This window comes from Xenopus laevis, chromosome 8S, assembly GCF_017654675.1.
Source record: "Xenopus laevis strain J_2021 chromosome 8S, Xenopus_laevis_v10.1, whole genome shotgun sequence".
Taxonomy (NCBI): domain Eukaryota; kingdom Metazoa; phylum Chordata; class Amphibia; order Anura; family Pipidae; genus Xenopus; species Xenopus laevis.
This window is the reverse complement of record NC_054386.1, coordinates 7,650,276-7,671,535: the sequence shown is the minus strand read 5'-3', so window position 1 is coordinate 7,671,535 and position 21,260 is coordinate 7,650,276. Positions and strand designations below refer to the sequence as shown.

The 21,260-nt window shown below is 39.9% G+C and overlaps 1 protein-coding gene across 1 annotated transcript in view; it reads right to left on the bottom strand.

The window, feature by feature from the left end:
* The window catches only part of ppm1a.S (protein phosphatase, Mg2+/Mn2+ dependent 1A S homeolog), a 34,275-nt gene extending 13,268 nt beyond the window's left edge, over window positions 1-21,007 (bottom strand). Inside the window, 3 exon segments of the mRNA NM_001086897.1 lie at window positions 2,575-2,692; window positions 6,456-7,309; window positions 20,789-21,007. Of these exon segments, the coding sequence (NP_001080366.1) occupies window positions 2,575-2,692; window positions 6,456-7,289 (952 nt within the window). The 5' untranslated portion in view covers window positions 7,290-7,309; window positions 20,789-21,007.
* Window positions 21,008-21,260: the final 253 nt, after the last annotated feature.

Sequence of the window (21,260 nt, the reverse complement as noted above, 5' to 3'; positions counted from 1 at the left end):
TAGTCCGATGCAACTGAAGCTTAGATGCGCCAATGTACATCATTGACCCACTTGATTTAATCTTTTTATACAAAAACACACTTACCTACCCACAGACTAAAGGTGGCCATACACGGATAGATCCGCTCGTTTGGCGATGTCGCCAAACGAGCGGATCTCCCTCCGATATGCCCACCTTGAGGTGGGCAATATCGGGCTGATCCGATCGTGGGCCCTAGGGCCCAACGATCGGATCCTAGCGTTCGCCAAACGGGCGGTCGGATCGCGGGACCGCATCAACGAACAGATGCGGCCGCGATCCGACGGGATTTTTAACCCCATCCGATCGAGATCTGGCCGACTTTCGGCCAGATCTCGATCGGGGAAGCCCGTCGGGGGCCCCCATACACGGGCCAATAAGATGCCGACTTGGTCTGTCGGCAGCTTTTATCGGCCCGTGTATGGCCACCTTAACTCAAGAAGTTCAGACAGCAACGGCTGAACTGTATAAACTTGCAGAGAGAGATAATCTGCCCTATGAATAATGTTGTATAATGTTAACACAGACATAATTCTGATGAACGTCAATAAATATGTCTGCTGTGTTTTCCCTCATGGAATATACAACCTGATTATGTGGGATTATTATACAAGGAAGGCATTTACAAAACTATTAAATTCCTCTAACAACCACCAAAAAATATATATACTTGAAAATAAGTGTTGATAAACAAAAAAAAAACAAAACACGTCAAGTAGAGATGCACCGGATCCAGGATTCGGTCTTTTTCAGCAGGATTCAGATTCGGCCGAATCCTTCTGCCAGGCCGAACCAAATCCTAATTTGCATATGCAAATTTGGGGCAGGGAGGGAAATAGAGTGACTTTTTGTCACAAAACAAGGAATTAAAAAAGGTTTTCCACTTTCCACCCCTATTTTGCATATGCAAATTCGGATTCGGTTCAGTATTTGGCCGAATCTTTCATTAAGGATTAAGGCGAATCCAAAATATTGGATTCGGTGCATCCCAAATGATCCTGGCAACCAGAAAGCAGTCGGGCTATGAACAGGGCTGTCCAGCTGAAGGCCTTAAAGGAGAAATAAACTACCAGTAATAAAAGCCCCTACCTACTACCCTAAGAAGTCCACCCTCCCTGCTTTCCCCGCCCCCACATAGTTAGTTACCCATGAAATTGCCTGCTTGGCTATGGAAATAGTTTGACAGCTCCATCCTGAAATATAATGGTCTACAACATGTAGCCTTTATGAATACGAAGGGGTATATTTATCAAAGAGTAAATTTAAAGATCGTCACACTCCGCCAGAGTGAAATTCCGCCTCTCTCCATTCATTTCTATGGGATTTTTAAAAGAGTATTTATTAATGGGTGAAAGTGAATGTTCACCCATTGATAAATACGGCTTTCAATATCCCATAGAAATGAATGGAGAGAGGCGGAATTTCACTCTAGCGGAGTGTGACGATCTTTAACTTCATTCTTTGATAAATATACCCCTAAATGTATAGATTGTAAGTGCACATAAAACACACGTGGTTATGCACACATGCTGCGGTGCAAACGTGTCTTCAACAGAAAAATGATAACGTTTTATACAACTTTTTCCCTAACGACCACTGTGCTAAAATGGAAACTATAAAACTACTAACTTCTTTACATACTTGAAGACTTTATCAAGTGAATGGACATCCAAAAGAACAAATTTATGAAAATGAATATTTATCAATGTTAATTTAAAAGTTAGTATTTAATAGTAGCAAAGAAGTAAAATATAAATCGCCAAAAAAAAAAAAAAAAAGTCGCACTCCGAAGCATTAACAAGTGCTAAAATGTACAAATCTGACCTTGTTCAAACCAATTCTCAAAGTAAGGACTATTGGGGGCACATTTACTAAGGGTCGAATATCGAGGGTTAATTAACCCTTGATATTCGACCATCGAAGTAAAATCCTTCGATTTCGAATATCGAAGGATTTACCGCAAATACTTTGATCGATCGAAGTAAAAATCGTTCGATCGAAAGATTCGAAGGATTTTAATCCATCGATCGAACGATTTTCCTTCGATCAGAAATAGCTTAGAAATAGGCTAACATTGTAACTCGGTAGGTTTAAAGTGGCGAAGTAGGTAGTCAAAGTTTTTTTTTTAAAGAGACAGTACTTCGACTATCGAACGTTTGATCAGTATTTAGTTCGAATTGTTCAAATATAAGTCGTAGTCGAAGTAGCCTATTCGATGGTCGAAGTACCCAAAAAAAAAAAAAAACTTCGAAATTCGTAGTTTTTTAACTTCGAATCCTTCACTCGAGCTTAGTAAATGTGCCCCTTAGTATTGCAATTTTATCTCCGCTACGTTGTTCATGTTTTGTGTTAATAACGATGAGTGCACTTTGGAACAACCATAAAGACAACACTAATGAAACTGAAGGCAAATCTTTTATGAAAATGGTGCGTATTGAGAGTGTTTGTAGAAAAGACGCTCACATCACCTGTGAACTGAACATTAAATGGCACTTAAAGGCAAACTGAAGAACAAACATTCATTTTAGGTTACTTATTTTGGTTAAATGATCCACCTTCTACTCTGCCTTCCAGGTACTTGTCCAGTTCCGCCTCCCTTTTCACTGCCTCGGGCAATACTTTTGGAGCACTTGGAAAACAGATCAGTATGACACTCATGTTGTCTCTGCTTCCCTGGAGAAATAGAAAGGATACATTGAGATTAACAAAGATCCAGTATATATAATACCTTTGGATTTACTGAATGAAAAATTAAAAGAATACAAAAGTATTTTTCATGTGCTTAAAGGAGAAATAAATCCCCTACCTACTACCCTAGGTAGTCCCCCCCCCCCGCATAGTTAGTTACCCATGAAAGACGGGCAGATTTGGGGAGATTAGTCGCCCCAGGCGACAAATCTCACTTCTTCGGAGCGACAATCTCCCCAAACTGCCTTCCCGATGGCTAGAATGAAAAATCGCAATCGATATGACACTTGCGTCGCTTCGTTTTCCGAAGTCGCTCGAAGTTTCCTCATGAGGCAACTTTAGAAAACGAAGTGCTGCGAGTGCCATCCCGCTTTCGATTTTTCATTCTAGCTGGCGGGAAGGCAGTTCAGGGAGATTGTCGCCCCGAAGAAGAGAAGATTTGTTGCCGGGGCGACTATCTCCCCGAATCTGCCCGCGTGCCCTTACCCTAAGAGTTTGCTCACGTATCGGTGCTGATTAAACGTGGAGCTCATGGGGCGCCATCTTCCGGATCTTCGGTCTTCCTTCCCTTCGGTATTTTCAGGTACTTTTGGCGCATGCGCCGTTGCTATGAACCAGAACACTGCTCCAACTGTGCATGCGCTAATACGGAGCTCAATTACAGAAGAAGATTGGAGATCCTGAAGGTGGCGCCTCATGAGATCCGCTGGGTTTACTCTGCACCAATTTCAGGGGTAACTAACTATGCAGGGGGGGTTACTACCTAGGGTAGTAGGCAGGGGTTCTTCTCGTTGGGGGGGTTTATTTCTCCTTTAAAGGGCAGATTTAAGAAAATGTGAGATTAGAGCACTCCACAGACTAACTCACCTGCTTTTTATTTATTCCTATGGGGTTTTTAGAAGTGTATTTATTAAGTGGTGAACTCTAACTTTCCCCATTGATAAATAAACTAGGGATGCACTGAATCCACTATTTTGGATTCAGCTAAACCCCCGAATCCTTTGCGAAAGATTCGGCCGAATCTTTATGCAAATTAGGGGTGGGAAGGCAAAAAAATGTTTACTTCATGGTTTTCTGACAAAGTCACGCAATTTCCCTCCCAGCCCCTAATTTGCATATGCATATTAGGATTCGGTTTGTCTGAATCCTGCTGAAAAAGGCAAAATGCAGAACCAAATCCTGGATTCGGTGCATCCCTTAAAAATACTTCTAAAAATCGAAAGAAAGTGGATGAATTTTTCTGCGGTGAGCTTTAATTACACACTTTGCTAAATCTACCCCACTAAACTTCAACATAAGAAAAACATTCACAAATAGAAAATAGAGAGCAATTGAAAAAATGCTTTTCTTCTAAACACTGAATTGAAAAAAAATAAATGTTTTAAGGTGAACAACTAATTTGCAATATTTTGAATACATTTCTCAAATGCATCTGTTGTATGAATTATACCAGCTGACTAGTAACAAAAGAAAATAGAATAGAAAATAATAATAGAAAAACATTGAAAAGTACCGTAAGAGCTGTTAACATGTGGGGTGGCTAATAACGGAGCTGTAAATACTCCAAGTTTACTGGGATCCTGTACTTAGGTATCATCATGGCTTCTTATTAGGGATGCACCGAATCCAGGATTCGGTTCGGCCATTTTCAGCATGATTCGGATTCGGACGAATCCTTCTGCCGAGTCGAACCAGAATCCTAATTTGCATATGCAAATTAGCGGCGGGGAGGGAAATCTGGTAACTTTTTTTCACAAAACAAGGAAGTAAAAATGTTTTCCCCTTCCCACCACTAATTTCTATATGCAAATTAGGATTCGGATTGGTATTCGGCCGAATACTTCGTGAAGGATTCAGGGGTTCGGCCGAATCCCAAATAGTGGATTCGGTGCATCCCTACTTCTTCTAGAAACAATGTCCAGTATAAGTCTTCTCGGCTCTTTTGGGCCGGCATTCCTGTTCATTACTGGGGCATTAAAATAGAAGGAAAGCCTAAATCGCTGTGGGGGTGCTAATCTGTTAGGCTCCCCTGGTAACCTACCCCTTACCCCATTGCTGGCACTTCTACTCTTAAAAGAAAAACCCCACAAAGGCTTGGAGTTGTTTTCAGGAGGGCTGGCATTATTTGTATAATTACATATATATTTGCGCTACTTACTGCTTAGTAAAGCAGACGGACTGATACTGGGGTGCAGGGAGAATATCTGTTAAACAGCGAATTTGGGCAAAGCCTGTTTACCTCTTGCACAATTTGTTGGTTGTTTTTGTATGTAAACCTATTATGTTTAATGTATATACCCATTTATTGTACCGTGCTGCAGAATTTGTTCGAGATTTCTAAATATGTGTTAATAATGAAAACCATATCACAACTGAAACAAATATGGAATAGCGTAGAATTTAAAAGACAGAACTGGACTGAAAGCAAACACTATGGAGCACTGGTTTTAGGGATGTACCGAATCCAGTATTAGGTTCGGGATTCGGCCTTTTTCAGCAGGTTTCGGATTCGGCCGAATCGTTGTGCCTGGTTGAACCAAATCCAAATCGTAATTTGCATATGTAAATTCGGGGCGGGTAGGGAAATCACATGACTTTTCGTCACAAAAGAAGAATTTTTTCCTCTTTTCCTTTCCTGCCCCTAATTGCATATGCAAATTAGGATTCGGTTCAGTATTCGGCTGAATCTTTCACCAAGGATTCGGCCAAATCCCAAATAGTGGATTCGGTGCATCCCTAACTGGTTTACAACTAAATTTCATCTTTTGCCATCCCCTGTAAATCAAGCATATGAAATGAGTTAACAAACCCTCTTAATTCCAGAAAAGCAACATGTAAAGCCTGAGGGACAGGGCAACATAGTATAAGATATATCTGGAACTTCTGCTAAGCTCTGCTTCACGGTTTTAAAGGAGAACTAAAGCCTAAAAATTAATATGGCTAAAAATGCCATATTTTATACTGAACTTATTGCACGAGGCTAAAGTTTCAGCTAAAGTTTCAGCTTGTCAATAGCAGCAATGATCTAGGACTTCAAACTTGTCACAGGGGGTCACCATCTTGGAAAGTGTCTGTGACACTCACATGCTCAGTGGGCTCTGATTGGCTGTTGAGAAGCTAAGCTTAGGGCTCGTCACTAATTATCCAGCAGAAAATGAGCTTCCCCTGTAATATAAGCTGATGCTACAGGTTTGCTGATTATTAAATTCTGATGCTAATTGCACTGGTTTCTGTGCTGCCATGTAGTAATTATCTGTATTAATTACTAATCGGCCTTATATTGTGACATTTCTATTCTATGTGTACTGTATATTGTGAGTGGGTCCCTAAGCTCAGTAAGTGACAGCAGCACAGAGCATGTGCAGTGAATCAGCAGAAAAGAAGATGGGGAGCTACTGGGGCATCTTCGGAGACACAGATCTTTACTGCTAAAGGGCTGTGGTATAGAAGCCCAAAACATGTCTGCCCTACTTCTTTAGTTTAAGCTTTAGTTTACCATTAAAAGGTGCCCAGAAAACATAATGTGAGCCTACAAGACATTAGAGAGAACGGTGACTAAAAACAAGAAACCACCCCCCACATTTTTTTTTTTTTTGCAGGTCAAGGACAAACAACAAATCAACATCCTTGGCCCTGGGAAAAAAAAAAAACAATCCTATTGACCTTCCAAACAGCTTTGCCACAATGGATCACTAAGAACTTAATCTTGTCAGGATGAATGCAGTCAAATATATAAAAAATAAAGTACCTTGTACAGGCAGGTGTCCACTATTTCATTGCACACCCTTTCAAGGTCATCAGTAACTTCAAGTCTTGACCCCACAAAATCACACAGCTCTTCGTTTCCCATGACATCCCAAATACCATCACATGCCAAAATGATAAACTGGTCATCTTCTTCTGAACGCTCAATTTCATAAACTTCAGGCTCGGGCGAAACAAGCTGCTCCGTAGGGCCTTTTCCATGGACACATTTGTAGTCAAAGTCACCCAGAGCCCTTGAAACAGCAAGCGACCCGTTTACACGTTGAATCATCACAGAGCCCCCGGCATTTTGTATGCGCTCCTTTTCGAGAGGATTGCTTGGTTTATGATCCTGTGTAAAGAAATGCACTTTCTTGCTCCTGCAAAGTAAACCTCTGGAGTCTCCACAGTTGATAAAGTAAATGTGATTTGGGGAGAGCATCACCCCAACAGCCGTCGATCCACTTCTGTCGGCGCCATGTTTCTTCTCGGAGATTACCCTCATATGTTCATCAATCTGGAGAAATCCGGTTCTGATTCCATTTTTTACACTCCACACAGACAGATGTCCATCTGTCCCTTTGAAATCCTGGTTGCTTGTGATGTGATCCAGCAAATGCTCACAGCAGTACTTGGCAACCTGGGATCCAGCGTGTCCATCATAGACCGCAAAAAATGACCATGCATCAAGTCCATTTGGTAGCCCAATAGCAGCTGTATGGGCATCTTCCATTTCAACGCGCCAACCTTGCATGCTACTAAGCCCATATCGCAGTTCATTGCCCTGCCCATGAGCATTATGCTTCTCCATCTTTGGCTTATCTAAAAATGCTCCCATTGTGTATCAATTCTTTACTCCTGGAAAATAATGAGATACACATAAATTTGTAGTTTTATATACAAATGCAGTACATACATATCACGAGACAAGAAACTAGAGAGATAAAAAAAACTGAAATTAAATAAACACTTATATCCTCGTTCATCCAAGACATCTGCACTGCCTCAAACTAATACAAAATAAACGCTCATAAACATCATACTGCTTTCCGGTATATGTCATCTGTACCTTGTACAGATATGGGACGTGTTATCCAGAATGCTTGGGACCTGGGATTTTCCAGATAATGGATCTTTCCTTAATTTGGATCTTCATACTTTAAGTCTACTAGAAAATCATGTAAATTTTAAATAAACCGAAGAGGCTGGTTCTGCTTCCAATAAGGATTAATTATATCCTAGTTGGGATCAAGTAGAAGGTACTGTTATTACAGAGAAAAGGGAAATCCTTTTTAAAAATTTTATTTATTTTATTATAATCGAGTCTATGGGAGATGGCCTTTCTGTAATTCTGAGCTTTCTGCATAAGGGGTTTCTGGATAAAGGATCCCATACTGGTATATGGTACTGTGGATTGTATTCTTGGAAGCAGAGCAGCCAATAGTCTAGAACAGAGGTCCCCAACCTTTTTCACCCGTGAGCAAAAATCAGATTTAAAAAGAGTTGGGAAGCAACACAAGCAGGTAAAATGTTCCTGGGTGGTGCCAAATAAGGGCTGTAATTGGCTATTGGTAGCCCCTATATGGACTGGCAGCCTACAGGAGACTGTTTGGCACGACACCAAGTTTAAAACTTGCCTCCAAGCCTGGAATTCAAAAATAAGCACCTGCTTTGAGGCCACTGGGAGCAACATCCAAGGGGTTGGAGACCAAAATGTTGCTCGCGAGCTACTGGTTGGGGATCACTGGTCTAGAAAATAAATACAACCTCTGAGACGTAAGGAACAGTAACACAAAGAATGAAAGTGTTTTAAAGTAAAAAAACTGACCAGACCCAAAAAAAGGGGTAATGCCACCTAAATAGATGAGCAACACATAACTGTGTATACAGGTCTACAATACAAAGCAGCTCTTTATACAACCCAATGGGATCTGCTTCTTTAAAAGGAGAGCAGAGGCGAGTTTTAAATGACAATACTACTGTTTTGCCCATATACATCCAACTATGTAATATTATACTGTACATGACAAAGTACCCCAGCTGAACACAACGCAACCCTGCTGTTTGAGATGTCAATAGTAAATCCAGTTACATCCCCGGCTAGGAATATTCTGACTCCTTTACAGTTTTTAAATATTTTAAGTAGAACAATAGAACAACTATATTCACTGATTGATTATTTGTGCTGGTTATTTATATGACTTGTAAATGTCTGCTTCAGAGGCGTACCTATGAATAACCACAGGTTGTTGGCACCGTCGTTATGACTCAGCATTTTGTGGGCTTACTCTCTTCCTGCAGTTTCAGGGAATATATTACATTATCTACTCTACAAAAACAGATATACTGTTTTGGATTCGGCCGAACCCCCGAATCCTTCGCTTAAGATTTGGCTGAATACCGATCCGAATCCTAATGGGGGGGGGGGGAAGGGGAAAAATTTATTGTGACATAAAGTCACTCAATTTCCCTCCCTGCCCCTAATTTGCATATGCAAATTAAGATTAGTTTGGGCCGGGCATAAGGATCCGGCCAAATCCGAATCCTGCTGAAAAAGGCCGAATCCCGAACCGAATCCTGGATTCGGTGCATCCCTATAAAATAATCAGCCCTTCAAAAAGAAGTTAGTGGTGCACAATAAAGCAGTAATACGTAAAAAAAAACCTATATGCTCTCTAAAAGATGCTGTAAAATCCTAACTGAACCAGGAAAGATGCCTTCTATATGTACTAGACAAAGGGACAAAATACATATTAATTCCATGTATACTGTAAAACCATTTTGCTTTCACCTGGACAGTCATGTCAAGCACTGTGTATTTGGTACCGGTGTATTTGGTACCTGTGTATGTATTTGGTACCTGTGTATGTATTTGGTACCTGTGTATGTATTTGGTACCTGTGTATGTATTTGGTACCTGTGTATGTATTTGGTACCTGTGTATGTATTTGGTACCTGTGTATGTATTTGGTACCTGTGTATTTGGTACCTGTGTATTTGGTACTGGTGTATTTGGTACCTGGCATTACCGTTTCTGATATATGTACAAGATAATGTTCCAAGAGTACAGTAGACCCTCTAAACATGAATCGCATAAAAGATGTTCAAAGATGAAAAATTGAAAAGGGAGGAATATCTCATCGACTTCATTGCGTCAAGTTTAAACACTTGTGCACTTTTAAAGGCATGTCCTACACATCAGACTAAATTCAGCTCTGTCTGTCGCACAAAATATTGATGGAAACCCTAATCCAGCCTTCAGCCTAATAACAGTAATCACTGACCTCATACACAAACAAAAAAAGAATGGCCTAGACTTAAAATTCTAATGAACGTGTTCTGCTCTGTGCCTTGTAAAACAAGTACTCCGTATGCAATTTAAAGTCCCTGGCTGCGAGTTTGATTAGACCAGAAAGCAACAGCAGAAAATGATTTAATAGAGAAAAAGCTACTAATAAATGTAACCTGTAAAAGTAAACAAACTCCAAACTCTACTTTAACCTTTCTTGAACTCTATATAAACACAGTATAAACTATCACTAACTGTATCCAGATCCCAACCAGACTTCCCAGTAAAAAATAACTCTCAAGCGAGTCACAGTAAAGCAACAGGAAAATTGCTTTTAACATTTTATATGTAGCGATAAATTCTTCCTTACGACTGAATCTCTTCCTATACAAGAAAGTCAAGGTGGCCATAGATGTAGATATCCGTCTCTCCCGGATATGTCCACATTGAAGTGGGAGATGTCGGGCTGATCCGATCGATACGGGATGTCAGATAGTGGGACCGCATAGACACACAGATGCGCCCGTGATCCAACGGGATTTTTTTAACCTGAGATCTGCCCGACTTTCAGGCAGATATCGATCGGGAAAGCCCATCAGATGGCCCTACACGGGGCCGATAATCTGCTGACTCGGTTTGTCTGCAGCTTTTACTGGCCCATGTATGGGGGGGCCTTAAGGCCACTTATGGGTAATCAAGATTCAGATGTGATACTCATCGAGAGTACAGCAGGGAAAGAGGGGGGCCTAAGAAAAAAAATCTCTATTCAACACAATAGGTTCAGGCTCAAAGCTCTGCCTTGAGAGAAGCCCCCAAACGCTGCTAAGGAGCCGGCCATACATTTTAACATTGTTTCACTCAATTTGGGTTTATATGCGCGTATCAATTATTGACAGACACATATTAGCAATACTAGAACACTTGAGCAACTGCACTTCCATACATTTGCTACAATTTAAGATAAGCAAAGAAAACCGACTGTGACTCACAGCTTAAAAGGCAATTTCAGCTTTATAAGCAAAACATTGCACGAAAAATGTGTTCAAACTTTCATAACCGGACGAATTTTGTAAAATGTATATGGTAATTAGGCTGAGCTGCTGTTTTTGTTCCTCTTTACATTTTTCAAATGTTGGGAGGTACGAGATACTAATGGCTTAAGAAGTCATTCTGGCACTAATCTACTTATTGCAGTGTGGATGGCATAAGTAGTATTTCGCCCGAAGTTCCCTCACGAGGAAAACGAAGCGATCCGAGTGCTATCCCGCCAGCGATTTACATTCTAGCCGACGCAGTTCGGGGAGATTAGTCGCCCTGAAGAAGAGGAGATTTGTTGCTGGGGAGACTAATCTCCCCGAATCTGACCGTGTGCCTCTGCCCTAAAGAGAACAATTCCAATATAAATCTCAGGAACTGGGAAGTGTTTTCCTTTGGCACATCCCAAAAAACAAAAAAAAAAGAAAAGGCTCTGAGTGTTCTTATTCTTTGATAAAGGGAAGTAAAGAAATGTTCACATTATTTAAAAGCAATAAAAAGCAAATAAATTTACTAGAATGCCTACAAGTTAGAATACGGAGGGTAGAGACCTGCACGGGTCTATTTTTAAAAGACCAGCACCCAACCTGGAGCTGCTTAGGCTAAGCCGTACCCGCTCCCGCATATCTGCCTTCTGATGCCCAACGATTTTCGCCCGAACCCTCCCCACAGCAATCGCTGCAAAAGCCAGAAGTGACGTCACGCAGATAGCTTTTTGCATCAAAAAAAAAAACATAGGAAAAAAAAGCATAGGATTTACTTTACCCCAGGAATGGCAGCCTGTAATCCACCCCACTGACGCAGATCAGGTACCCATGGGCCACCCGCACATTAGGCACAAAAAGTATATTCCATCCAAGACCTTATCACATTGTAGGTATTCCCGACATGATGCAGGACTCTAATGGAGGGTATTCTGGCACTTCATTTCTCTGCACTCCGCCCAGCAACCCATCAGCAGCACTCAATAGTAAAAATCCATGTCCCACTGCGACACCTTCAGTTACATTGAGTAAGAGAAACAACAGCCTGCCAGAAAGCAGTTCCATCCTAAAGTGCTGGCTCTTTCTGAAAGCACATGACCAGGCAAAATGACCTGAGTTGCACCTACACACCAATATTACTAAAGAAAAAATACACTTGTTGGTTCAGAAAGAAATTTTATATTGTACAGTGAATTATTTGCAGTGTATCATTTAGAAATAAAAACAACATCATAAAAATCATGACAGAATCCCTTTAAGATGGCTGACACTTTTGGACATGAAACTGTGGCTAAAACAGTGGAATCTATTTAATTGTCAGACTGTTGCTAGACGTGTCTGCACAATTAACTAAATATAACAGATAAGCTACAGGACATTGTAAGAAGCGCACCCTACTTTTCCATTGCACTGGATGAAAGCACAAATATGACTGATACTTGACAACTCGTTATATTTGTTGTGGATCAAGAGTTTCATATTTTTGAATAGCTTTTGGAGATAGCACCTCTGCATGGATCCACAAGAGGCGAATATATATGTATAGAAAGAAAGTTTGCGGCACTCACAGGGTTTATGTTGCAAAAAATCAAAAAAAGGTTTATTTAGCCTCAACGTTTCGATCCCCCACAGGGATCTTCGTCAGGAGCAGTATACAGACATAAAGAAATCGAGCACAGCGCGATGGATCATCACCGAGACGCCTTTTCTGAAGAGGAGCGGTAGCAACGTTTTGGTAAATTATTTCTTAATAAAGGCTTTGCGATTTTAAAGTTTCATTTGTCTTGGTGTTTTTTTTCTATGTATACCAACTAATTTTTTAAATACATTTTTTGATGTTACTGGTCCTTTAATTCTCTGAATTTAAGTTTGCAAGGAAGAGACTAAAATGTGAGCCAGCTTTATAGTCACATTGCAGCATTTAGCAACACGCTTCACCTGCTAAAATCTTTCTTAGCAAGGAATGACCTGACTCTGACCCGACGCATTTTGAACGTTATGAACATTTTCAGCAAATTAAGGAAAGTGGAGATATTTTAATCCAGTTTGTCGCTAAGATAGACATTAATTTATTCATGAATTTAACACTTGATTTCAGGACTTTGAAGAAATAGAGGCATATTTTAGACTTTTCAACGACCGCTTAACACAGACATCACAGCTCAAGATACAAAATACCACATGGAACTATGTGAGCTGCAGGCAGATAAGTATCTACTTTCCCACTCAGAGAAAGGAGTAGCATTGTTCAAGCTGCTCTCCCAAAACGATACCCTCCCTGTCTTAAGAGATTTTGGAAGGAAAATTGCATCAATGATTGGCAGCACTTATATCTGCGAAAAGGCTTTCTCCGACATGGGTTTCATCAGATCAAATACAGAAACAGCGATATATATGCGACTCTGCCCTGCAGCAAATCAGGTGCATTTCCACAACATCCATATCAGTGGACATTGATAAACTTGCTGCACCCTCATTCTGTTTTTCATTCCATTGTGTTTACTGCACTACCAATCTTCTCATTGTTTTAAGTACAGGTATGAGACCTGTTATCCAGAATGCTCGGGACCTGGGGTATCCCGGATAACGGATATTTCGGTAATTTGGATCTTCATACCTTAAGTCTACTAGAAAAATATTAAATAAACCCAATAGGCTGGTTTTATTTCCAATAAGAATGAATTATATCTAAGTTGGGATCAAGTACAAGGTACGGTTTTATTATTACAGAGAAAAGGGACATTTTTAAACATTTTGTATTATTAGATTACAATGGAGTGTATGGGAGACAGCCTTTTCGTAATTCAGAGCTTTCTGGATAATGGGTTTCTGGATAACAGATCCCATACCCAATAGGTTTGTTTTGCTTCCAATAAGGATTAATTATATCTTAATTTGGATCAAGCATAAGATACTGTTTTATTATTACAGAGAAAAAGGAAATCGTTTTTAAAAATTCGGATTATTGATTATAACGGAGTCTATGGGAGACAGCCGTTCCGTAATTCAGAGCTTCCTGGATAATGGGTTTTTGGATAACGGATCCCATACCTATATTTCTTCCCTTGAGTTTTCATGGCTAACAGTGCCGGGCCAAGTCGGCCGGGCACCCTAGGCAACCCGGCCGACTACATCACCCCCAACCCGCTCGCACCGATGATGCGTTATTGCGCATGCGCCAACAAAGCGCTAGTGCGACTGCACCGATGAAGGCATAGTGCGCATGCGTGGACTCACAAGCAGTTGAATTCAGCTGCCGCAGCTTCTGGATGCAACGGTCCAAACTAGGGGAAGGCGTCAGAAGAGGTACGTGCCTGGCGCCCCTCTACGCTTGCGCCCTAGGCACGTGCCTCTTCTGCCTACCCCTAGTTCCGGCCCTGATGGCTAATGACTCTTACTCGATAATTATTCTGTTGGCCAAAAATAAATGTGCATTTAGTTATTTGGTGCGGTTACTACAAGAAGTACTGTATGTTTTGTGTTGAAAAAATATTTGCTTTTATTGTTCTTGATCCCGGTCTGTATATTTTCATGGAATATTTAATGTGTTTGACATTTTGAGTTTGCATTGTATTGTAGAATACCGTACAACTGTATGGGAATGTGCTTTGGGTTTATGATTAGGATGTGAGGGTAGTCCTGCTGTGCACTTTCTTCAGTTAGCTATTGTCGTCATTATATTTGGTGGTAATTGTGTGTATATGGGTGTATAAGTAGGGAGCTTATACTTAACAGCAGAGGTAGGAGAAAAATACAAATTTGGCAGTTTCTACAGATCTAGCATGGGTATTAACTAAAAAGGAGTGAAGTAAAGGGGTGTGTATTTAATAGAAGGTGTGGTTTTTAAATACACAGGTGTGGTCAAGATTTTTCCCATTTGACTACCATAACTGGCCCTCCACGTAAAGGTCTGATAAATTGCAGCCCTCGATATCAATGACCACTGAGGTCCCCATTGACGCAAAGATCTTTCGTTGGTGAACGATCGATTTCAGCTCAATCCAACCAATCCTTCTAAATTATCGTGAGGTTAGTGGGAATTGAACAATTGTGCCATCTTTCGATTTTTTGTCCGACATCTGTCAGAAAATTGATCGGCCAGGTTAAAAAAATGTATCGACTCCAGTGCAACCTATCTATGTTTGCAGGGCCAAGCGGGCAGCTCCCCTCGGTTTTCCTCGCAATATCGCTTGAAATGGTCTTTTTAGTTAATGGACAAATCGTACGTTTAAACGATCGTTTAGAGATAATCTTTACATCTATGGCCAGCTTGGCTAAAGGGATCTTGAAAATGTTTAGACTAAATACACTAAAACAAACTAAAGCAGCCCATAGACGTGCAGATTTTATTCTTTGTGAGATGAACGCTCGTTCATTTCAGTCTAAAGTTCTACCTTTAACCTTTTGAAATTAAAAATATGAGTGTTGCTTTAGGTAACGTTCCCATTATATAAACAAGAAAAAGTAGGTGCATACTAAAAGACATTGGGGCTCATTTATCAACACTGGGCAAATTTGCCCATGGGCAGTTACCTATAGCAACCAATCAGCGATTAGCTTTTAAAAGCCAGCTGCAAGTAGAACAATGAATGCAGCAATCTGATTGGTTGCCATGGGTTACTGCCCATGGGCAAATTTGCCCAGTGTTGATAAATGACCCCCATTAAGGCATACACTTTAACATCTAAGGTTGCGGTCACATTACCTCAGATTACCAGACATTTTTATGCGAATATTTCTATTCATTCATGACTAGAAACTCTGATGTGAACTACAATGATACAAATTAGGCCTGAATTCAGTTCATTTACACAAAACGCTGCTCATTTAACTTTTAATAGAGGTAATGGACTTATTATCCAGAATGCTCTGCACCTGGGGTTTTCCGGATAACAGATCTTTTGGTGATTTGGATCATCATACCTTAAGTCTACTAGAAAATCATTTAAAGGAACAGTAACGTCAAAAAATAAGTGTTTTAAAGTAATGAAAATATAATGCAGTGTTGTCCTGCACTGATAAAACTGGTGTGTTTGCTTCAGAAACACTACTATAGTTCATATAAACAAGCTGCTGTGTAGCAATGGGGGCAGCCATTCAAAGGAGAAAAGGCTCAAATTACACAGCAGATAAGCTCTGTCTGTCTAATTGTGTTATCTGTTATCCATTAGATAACCTGTGCCATTTAGCCTTATTCAATTTCCGCCATTGCTCCACAGCAGCTTGTTTATATGAACTATAGTAGTGTTTCTGAAGCAAACACATCAGTTTTACCAGTGCAGGGCAACACTACATGATATTTTCATTACTTTAAAACACTTACATTTTTTGGTGTTACTGTTCCTTTAAACAATAAACTCAATAGGTGGCTTTGCTTCCAATAAGGATTAATTATATCTTAGTTTAGATCAAGTACAAGGTACAGGTATAGGATCTGTTATCCAGAATGCTCGGGACCTGGGGTTTTCCGGATAATGGATCTTTCCTTAATTTGTATCTTCATACTAATATACTAAAAATGTATATAAACAGTAAATAAGCCCAATATGGTGGTTTTGCTTAGGCAAAGGATTAATTATAGCTTAGTTTGGATCAAATACAAAGTACAGGTATGAGATCAGTTATCCAGAAAGCTCCAAATTACGGAACGGCCATATCCCATAGACTCCATTTTATCCAAATGTTTAAAAACGATTTCCTTTTTCTGTGTAATAATAAAACAGTACCTTGTACTTGATCCTTATTGGAGTCAAAACCAGCCTATTGGGTTTGTTTAATGTTTATATGATTTTCTAGTAGACTTAAGGTATGAAGATCTAAATTAAGGAAAGATCCATTATCCTGAAAGCCCCAGGTCCTGAGTATTCTGGAAAAGAGGTCCCATAGTTTTATTACTACGGAGAAAAGGGAAATGATTTTTAAAAATTTGAATTATTTGGGTAAAATGGAGTCTATGGGAGAAGGCCTTTCCGTAATTCGGAGCTTTCTGGATAACGGGTTTCCGGATAACAGATCCCACACCTGTACTTAAAATATCGGGCCATATTCATATATTCATATATTCATATCCCCTATCCTCATGTAACACTGGGGTTATCATAGGTGTAAAGGACAAGTGCTTTGTAAGTAGCTACATGCAGACTAGGTATTGTATTACAATATAAACTTTTCTAACCAAAAAAGATGTATATACGTGTGAAATAAAAGAACTTAACTTCACAATACAACAGTGAGTGCTGATCCTCCGTTCATTTATCACAATACACACACACACACACGTATATGTGTGTGTATATATATATATATATATATATATATATATATATATATATATATATATATATATATATATATATATATATATATATATAACCAATACAAAAAAAGCCGCACTCCTAGGTCTTATCAAATAAAAAAATTTTCAAGTGTTTGTTTATTCAACGTTTCGGCAACAATTTTCTTCAGGAAAGACGGCACGCGGATTGTTGCCGAAACGTTGAATAAACAAACACTTGAAAAATTTTTTATTTGATAAGACCTAGGAGTGCGGCTTTTTTTGTATTGGTTACATGTTCGTTTGACCTGCACCCAGGCTGTTGGCCTTTGGGTCATGAGTGCACCGTAGTGGGTTGTTATATATATATATATATATATATATATATATATAAATAAATAAATATCTATATAAATATCTATATATATATATATATATATAAATATCTATATATATATATATATATATATATATATATATATATATATCTATATCTATCTATATGTATATGTATGTGTATATATATATATATATATATATATATATATATATATATATATATATATATATATATATATATATATATATATATATATATATGTATATATTTATATATGTGTATTTATTCAAGCTCCTATCACAAAGCATGAGGTATGGGATAAGAAATTAGGCCGCACGGGCACTTGGCTACATTATTAGTAGCAGGTCTAACAGCGATGGTTATAAAAGGGCAAGAAAATGGTAAAAAAATTGTCCCCCTGCTCGATCTAGATAGTGTACAAAGAATGTCCTGGCAGCACACAAGCTATTATTTAGTATTTGCCAAGATCCTTCAGCTGTCAGTTGATTCTGGTGTTTACAACTGAACAGAGGGGCTGGAGGGCTGCTCATTGTACCCTGTAGATCTGTAAAGAAGTGATTTTGTATAACTGAGGCAGAAAATGCAAATCACAATCTAACAGATTCTCTGCTCCTGGGCTACACTGTGTTCACTGCCTTCCCATAATCTAAAGTAACTGAAATAAAGGGAGACAAGTGCTGCTTAAAGGGGACCTGTCACCCAGACACGAAAATCTGTATAATAAAAGTCCTTTTCAAATTAAATATGAAATCCATTTTCTATTTTTACGAAAGCATTCATAGCTGTTGTAAACATTTAAAAAATCTCAACTGTCAATCAAATATTGTCTGCCCCTCCTCTATGCCTCAGGCAATTACTTTCACTTTCCATTCAGCACTTCCTACATGTCACTGCTCTCCCCATTCCCCCGTTCTCTTCACCATTTAATTGTGTATCCAGGACATGGGGATGGACATCAGGTCCCCCATTCTGGTGCACAAACAAGATTCTGAGATGATACAAGGCTTGTCTTAATAACAGTGTCCACAAAATGGCTCCTGCCTGCTTGTTATAATTATGAATTCCCAGACTGAAGGAAACAAGATTCAAATAATTTATATAGTGTAATTAAAGTTCATTTTGCTTGACTAATGTGATAAAATAGGATTTTGAATATTTTTTTGGGTGACAGGTCCCCTTTAAAGGGGAACTATTGCAAACATTAAAATTTAATATAAGCTGCATCATACTGAAATAATACACTTTCTAACTACAATCAATTCAATTTTCTGAAATTGTTTCTGAAATAATCAAGTTTATCTTCACTATTCCTCTCTCAGCATCTGTTTCTCTTCATTCTGTCTTCATGCAGCAGTTGGGTGTCAGATAAATGATCCAATATATCTTATAGGGGGGCTTCTTTTCCTAATAGATGTATTAGAGCTCACTCAAATAACCGATTCCAGTACAAACAAAATCTAACAAAAATAACTGCCTTTTGCACAAATCCTGCATGTAGAGAGACATGATGTCTGGTGATTTGAAAGGAAAACTATACCCCCCAAACAATGTAGGTCTCTATTAAAAGATACTGAGTAAAACAGCTCATATGTAAAACCCTGCTTCATGTAAATAAACCATTTTCATAATAACATACTTTTTTAGTAGTATGTGCCATTGGGTAATCATAAATAGAAAATTGCCATTTTAAAAATTAAGGGCCGCCCCTTGGGATCGTAAGATTCACTGTGCACACAAACATAACAACAAACCATAGATGTTGGGGCAGGGCTCCACGGAATTTTCTGCCGTGATCCGACGCGCTGCGCCAAATCACAAGCGTCATATCAGATTACGACGGAAATAAGGTAATTCAATTGTCGGATCGTGTTGCAGCGTTGATGCGACACAACTGTCAGATGCAGACGCTGCACCCGACAGTCACGTTGCATAAACAATGCGACACGATCCGACAAATTGAATTACTTACCTTATTCCCGTCGCATCCGACGTGACGCCTGCGATTTGGCACTGCGTGTCGGATCGCGGCCGAATCATCCGTGGAGCCCTGCCCTTATGTCACAGGAACCAATTAACAGACAGAGTTGTTTCTTTTGCTTAAACACTTCTTCCTGTTACAGTTAGAGCTGCTGTATTTCTGGTCAGGTGATCTCTTCCTGTTACAGTTAGAGTTGTAGTATTTCTGGTCAGGTGATCTCTTCCTGTTACAGTTAGAGTTGTAGTATTTCTGGTCAGGTGATCTCTTCCTGTTACAGTTAGAGTTGTAGTATTTCTGGTCAGGTGATCTCTGAGGCAGCACACAGACTATCATGATATGGTGGCTCAAGGCAAGAGATTTAAAGGGCAATATTTACTTAAATATATACACCAGTTTGGTAAGATTGTATCCAGAAAGAATGTGAGGACCTCCAATAATAAAGAAACAAATATATAAAAAGTAGAAAAATGTATTAGGACATAAGACCTTGTTTCTTTATTATTGGAGGTCCTCACATTCTTTCTGGATACAGTGTTTTGGACTTTGCACCTTGGGACTGAGGTGAACTGTGAGTGAATCCTCCGCTACTAATTTAATAACAATTTTGTATTTTTGATTTATTAATTACTTTTTGAGTGGTACTATTTCCTTAATGTGGCAGTAGCACAAACTCTGTCTTTATATATGATGTTTTCAGTTTGGTAATATTCCTTAATATGTCACTTAATATGATGTAAACTATCTGCTGCTAAAGTGTTCGTTTTAAGGGTATAGTTTTCCTTTAATAGAGTGAGCTCTAATACATCTGCTAGGAAAGGAGCCCCCCTATAAGATATATTGGATCTAACTGTCAGTGAATCTCTGACACCCAACTGCTGCATGAAGACAGAATGAAGAGAAACAGATGCTGAGAGAGGGATAATGAATATAAACTGGATTATTTCCAGAATATTTAATTGATCCTATTTAGAAAGTTTCTTATTTCAGTATGATGCAGCTTATATTAAATTTTCATGCTCATGATAGTTCCCCTTTAATGTCGGCCAATGTGTGCGAGTGAATGAGGCCACACACACAGGGCACCACAGGATTGCCGTCCATAAGCTTCTCAGCGCTTGATACAGTAGAAACAAGGTGACAGACAATGTCAAGTTCTGTCAAGGCTGGAGAACTTTATTAGTCGGCCATTGATAAGGGCTAAAGAGTGATTGTCTCCTATGGAAAGGGCCTATGTTTCTGCTTAGCTGTCCTACAATATGCCTGCACTTCTAGGCACTGTCAGGCCATGAGTTCAATGAAGCTCAGTGTGAGGCGGTGCTTCGGGCCCTACACGGCACTGCGGCCTTGCCGCCTCCGCTCTGGATCCCTCTCACCTTTTCCTTATCATTGCGCAGCGACAAATCCACACGCACTTACCGGCTGGACTGGGTGCGAGGCTGCCGCTAATGAGAGGCTCTTGCCGCCCCTCTTCAGATCATTCACACGGTGACAGGGAGCGTCTCTGAGCCCCGGGCTGACCGACGACTCATTCCTCTGATCTACCTGCCCCTTCCTCCAGACCGGAGGAACCGAGGAGAAAAGCGGCGGATAGGAAATGAATGACGCTAGACGGGGAAAATGTATGAATGAGATGGGGATATAGAGAAACGCGGAGGCTGGGGCGGCCGAGTCCAGGGAACGAGGGATCGAGCTCGCGACACCCCCTACCGCCTCCTCCTCTTTTGCTGGGTCTCCTTGCTCGCGCCTCGTGTGCGCGCTTCTTTGCTGGAGTGCGCGCGTCCGATAACGTCTCCACGTAACGTCATCCGAAGCCTGAAGTGCACGTAAAAGGCCCGGATGTGTGGGTTAAGGCAAGATCCCTGACGTCACTGGCGGAGTTCTTAGTGAT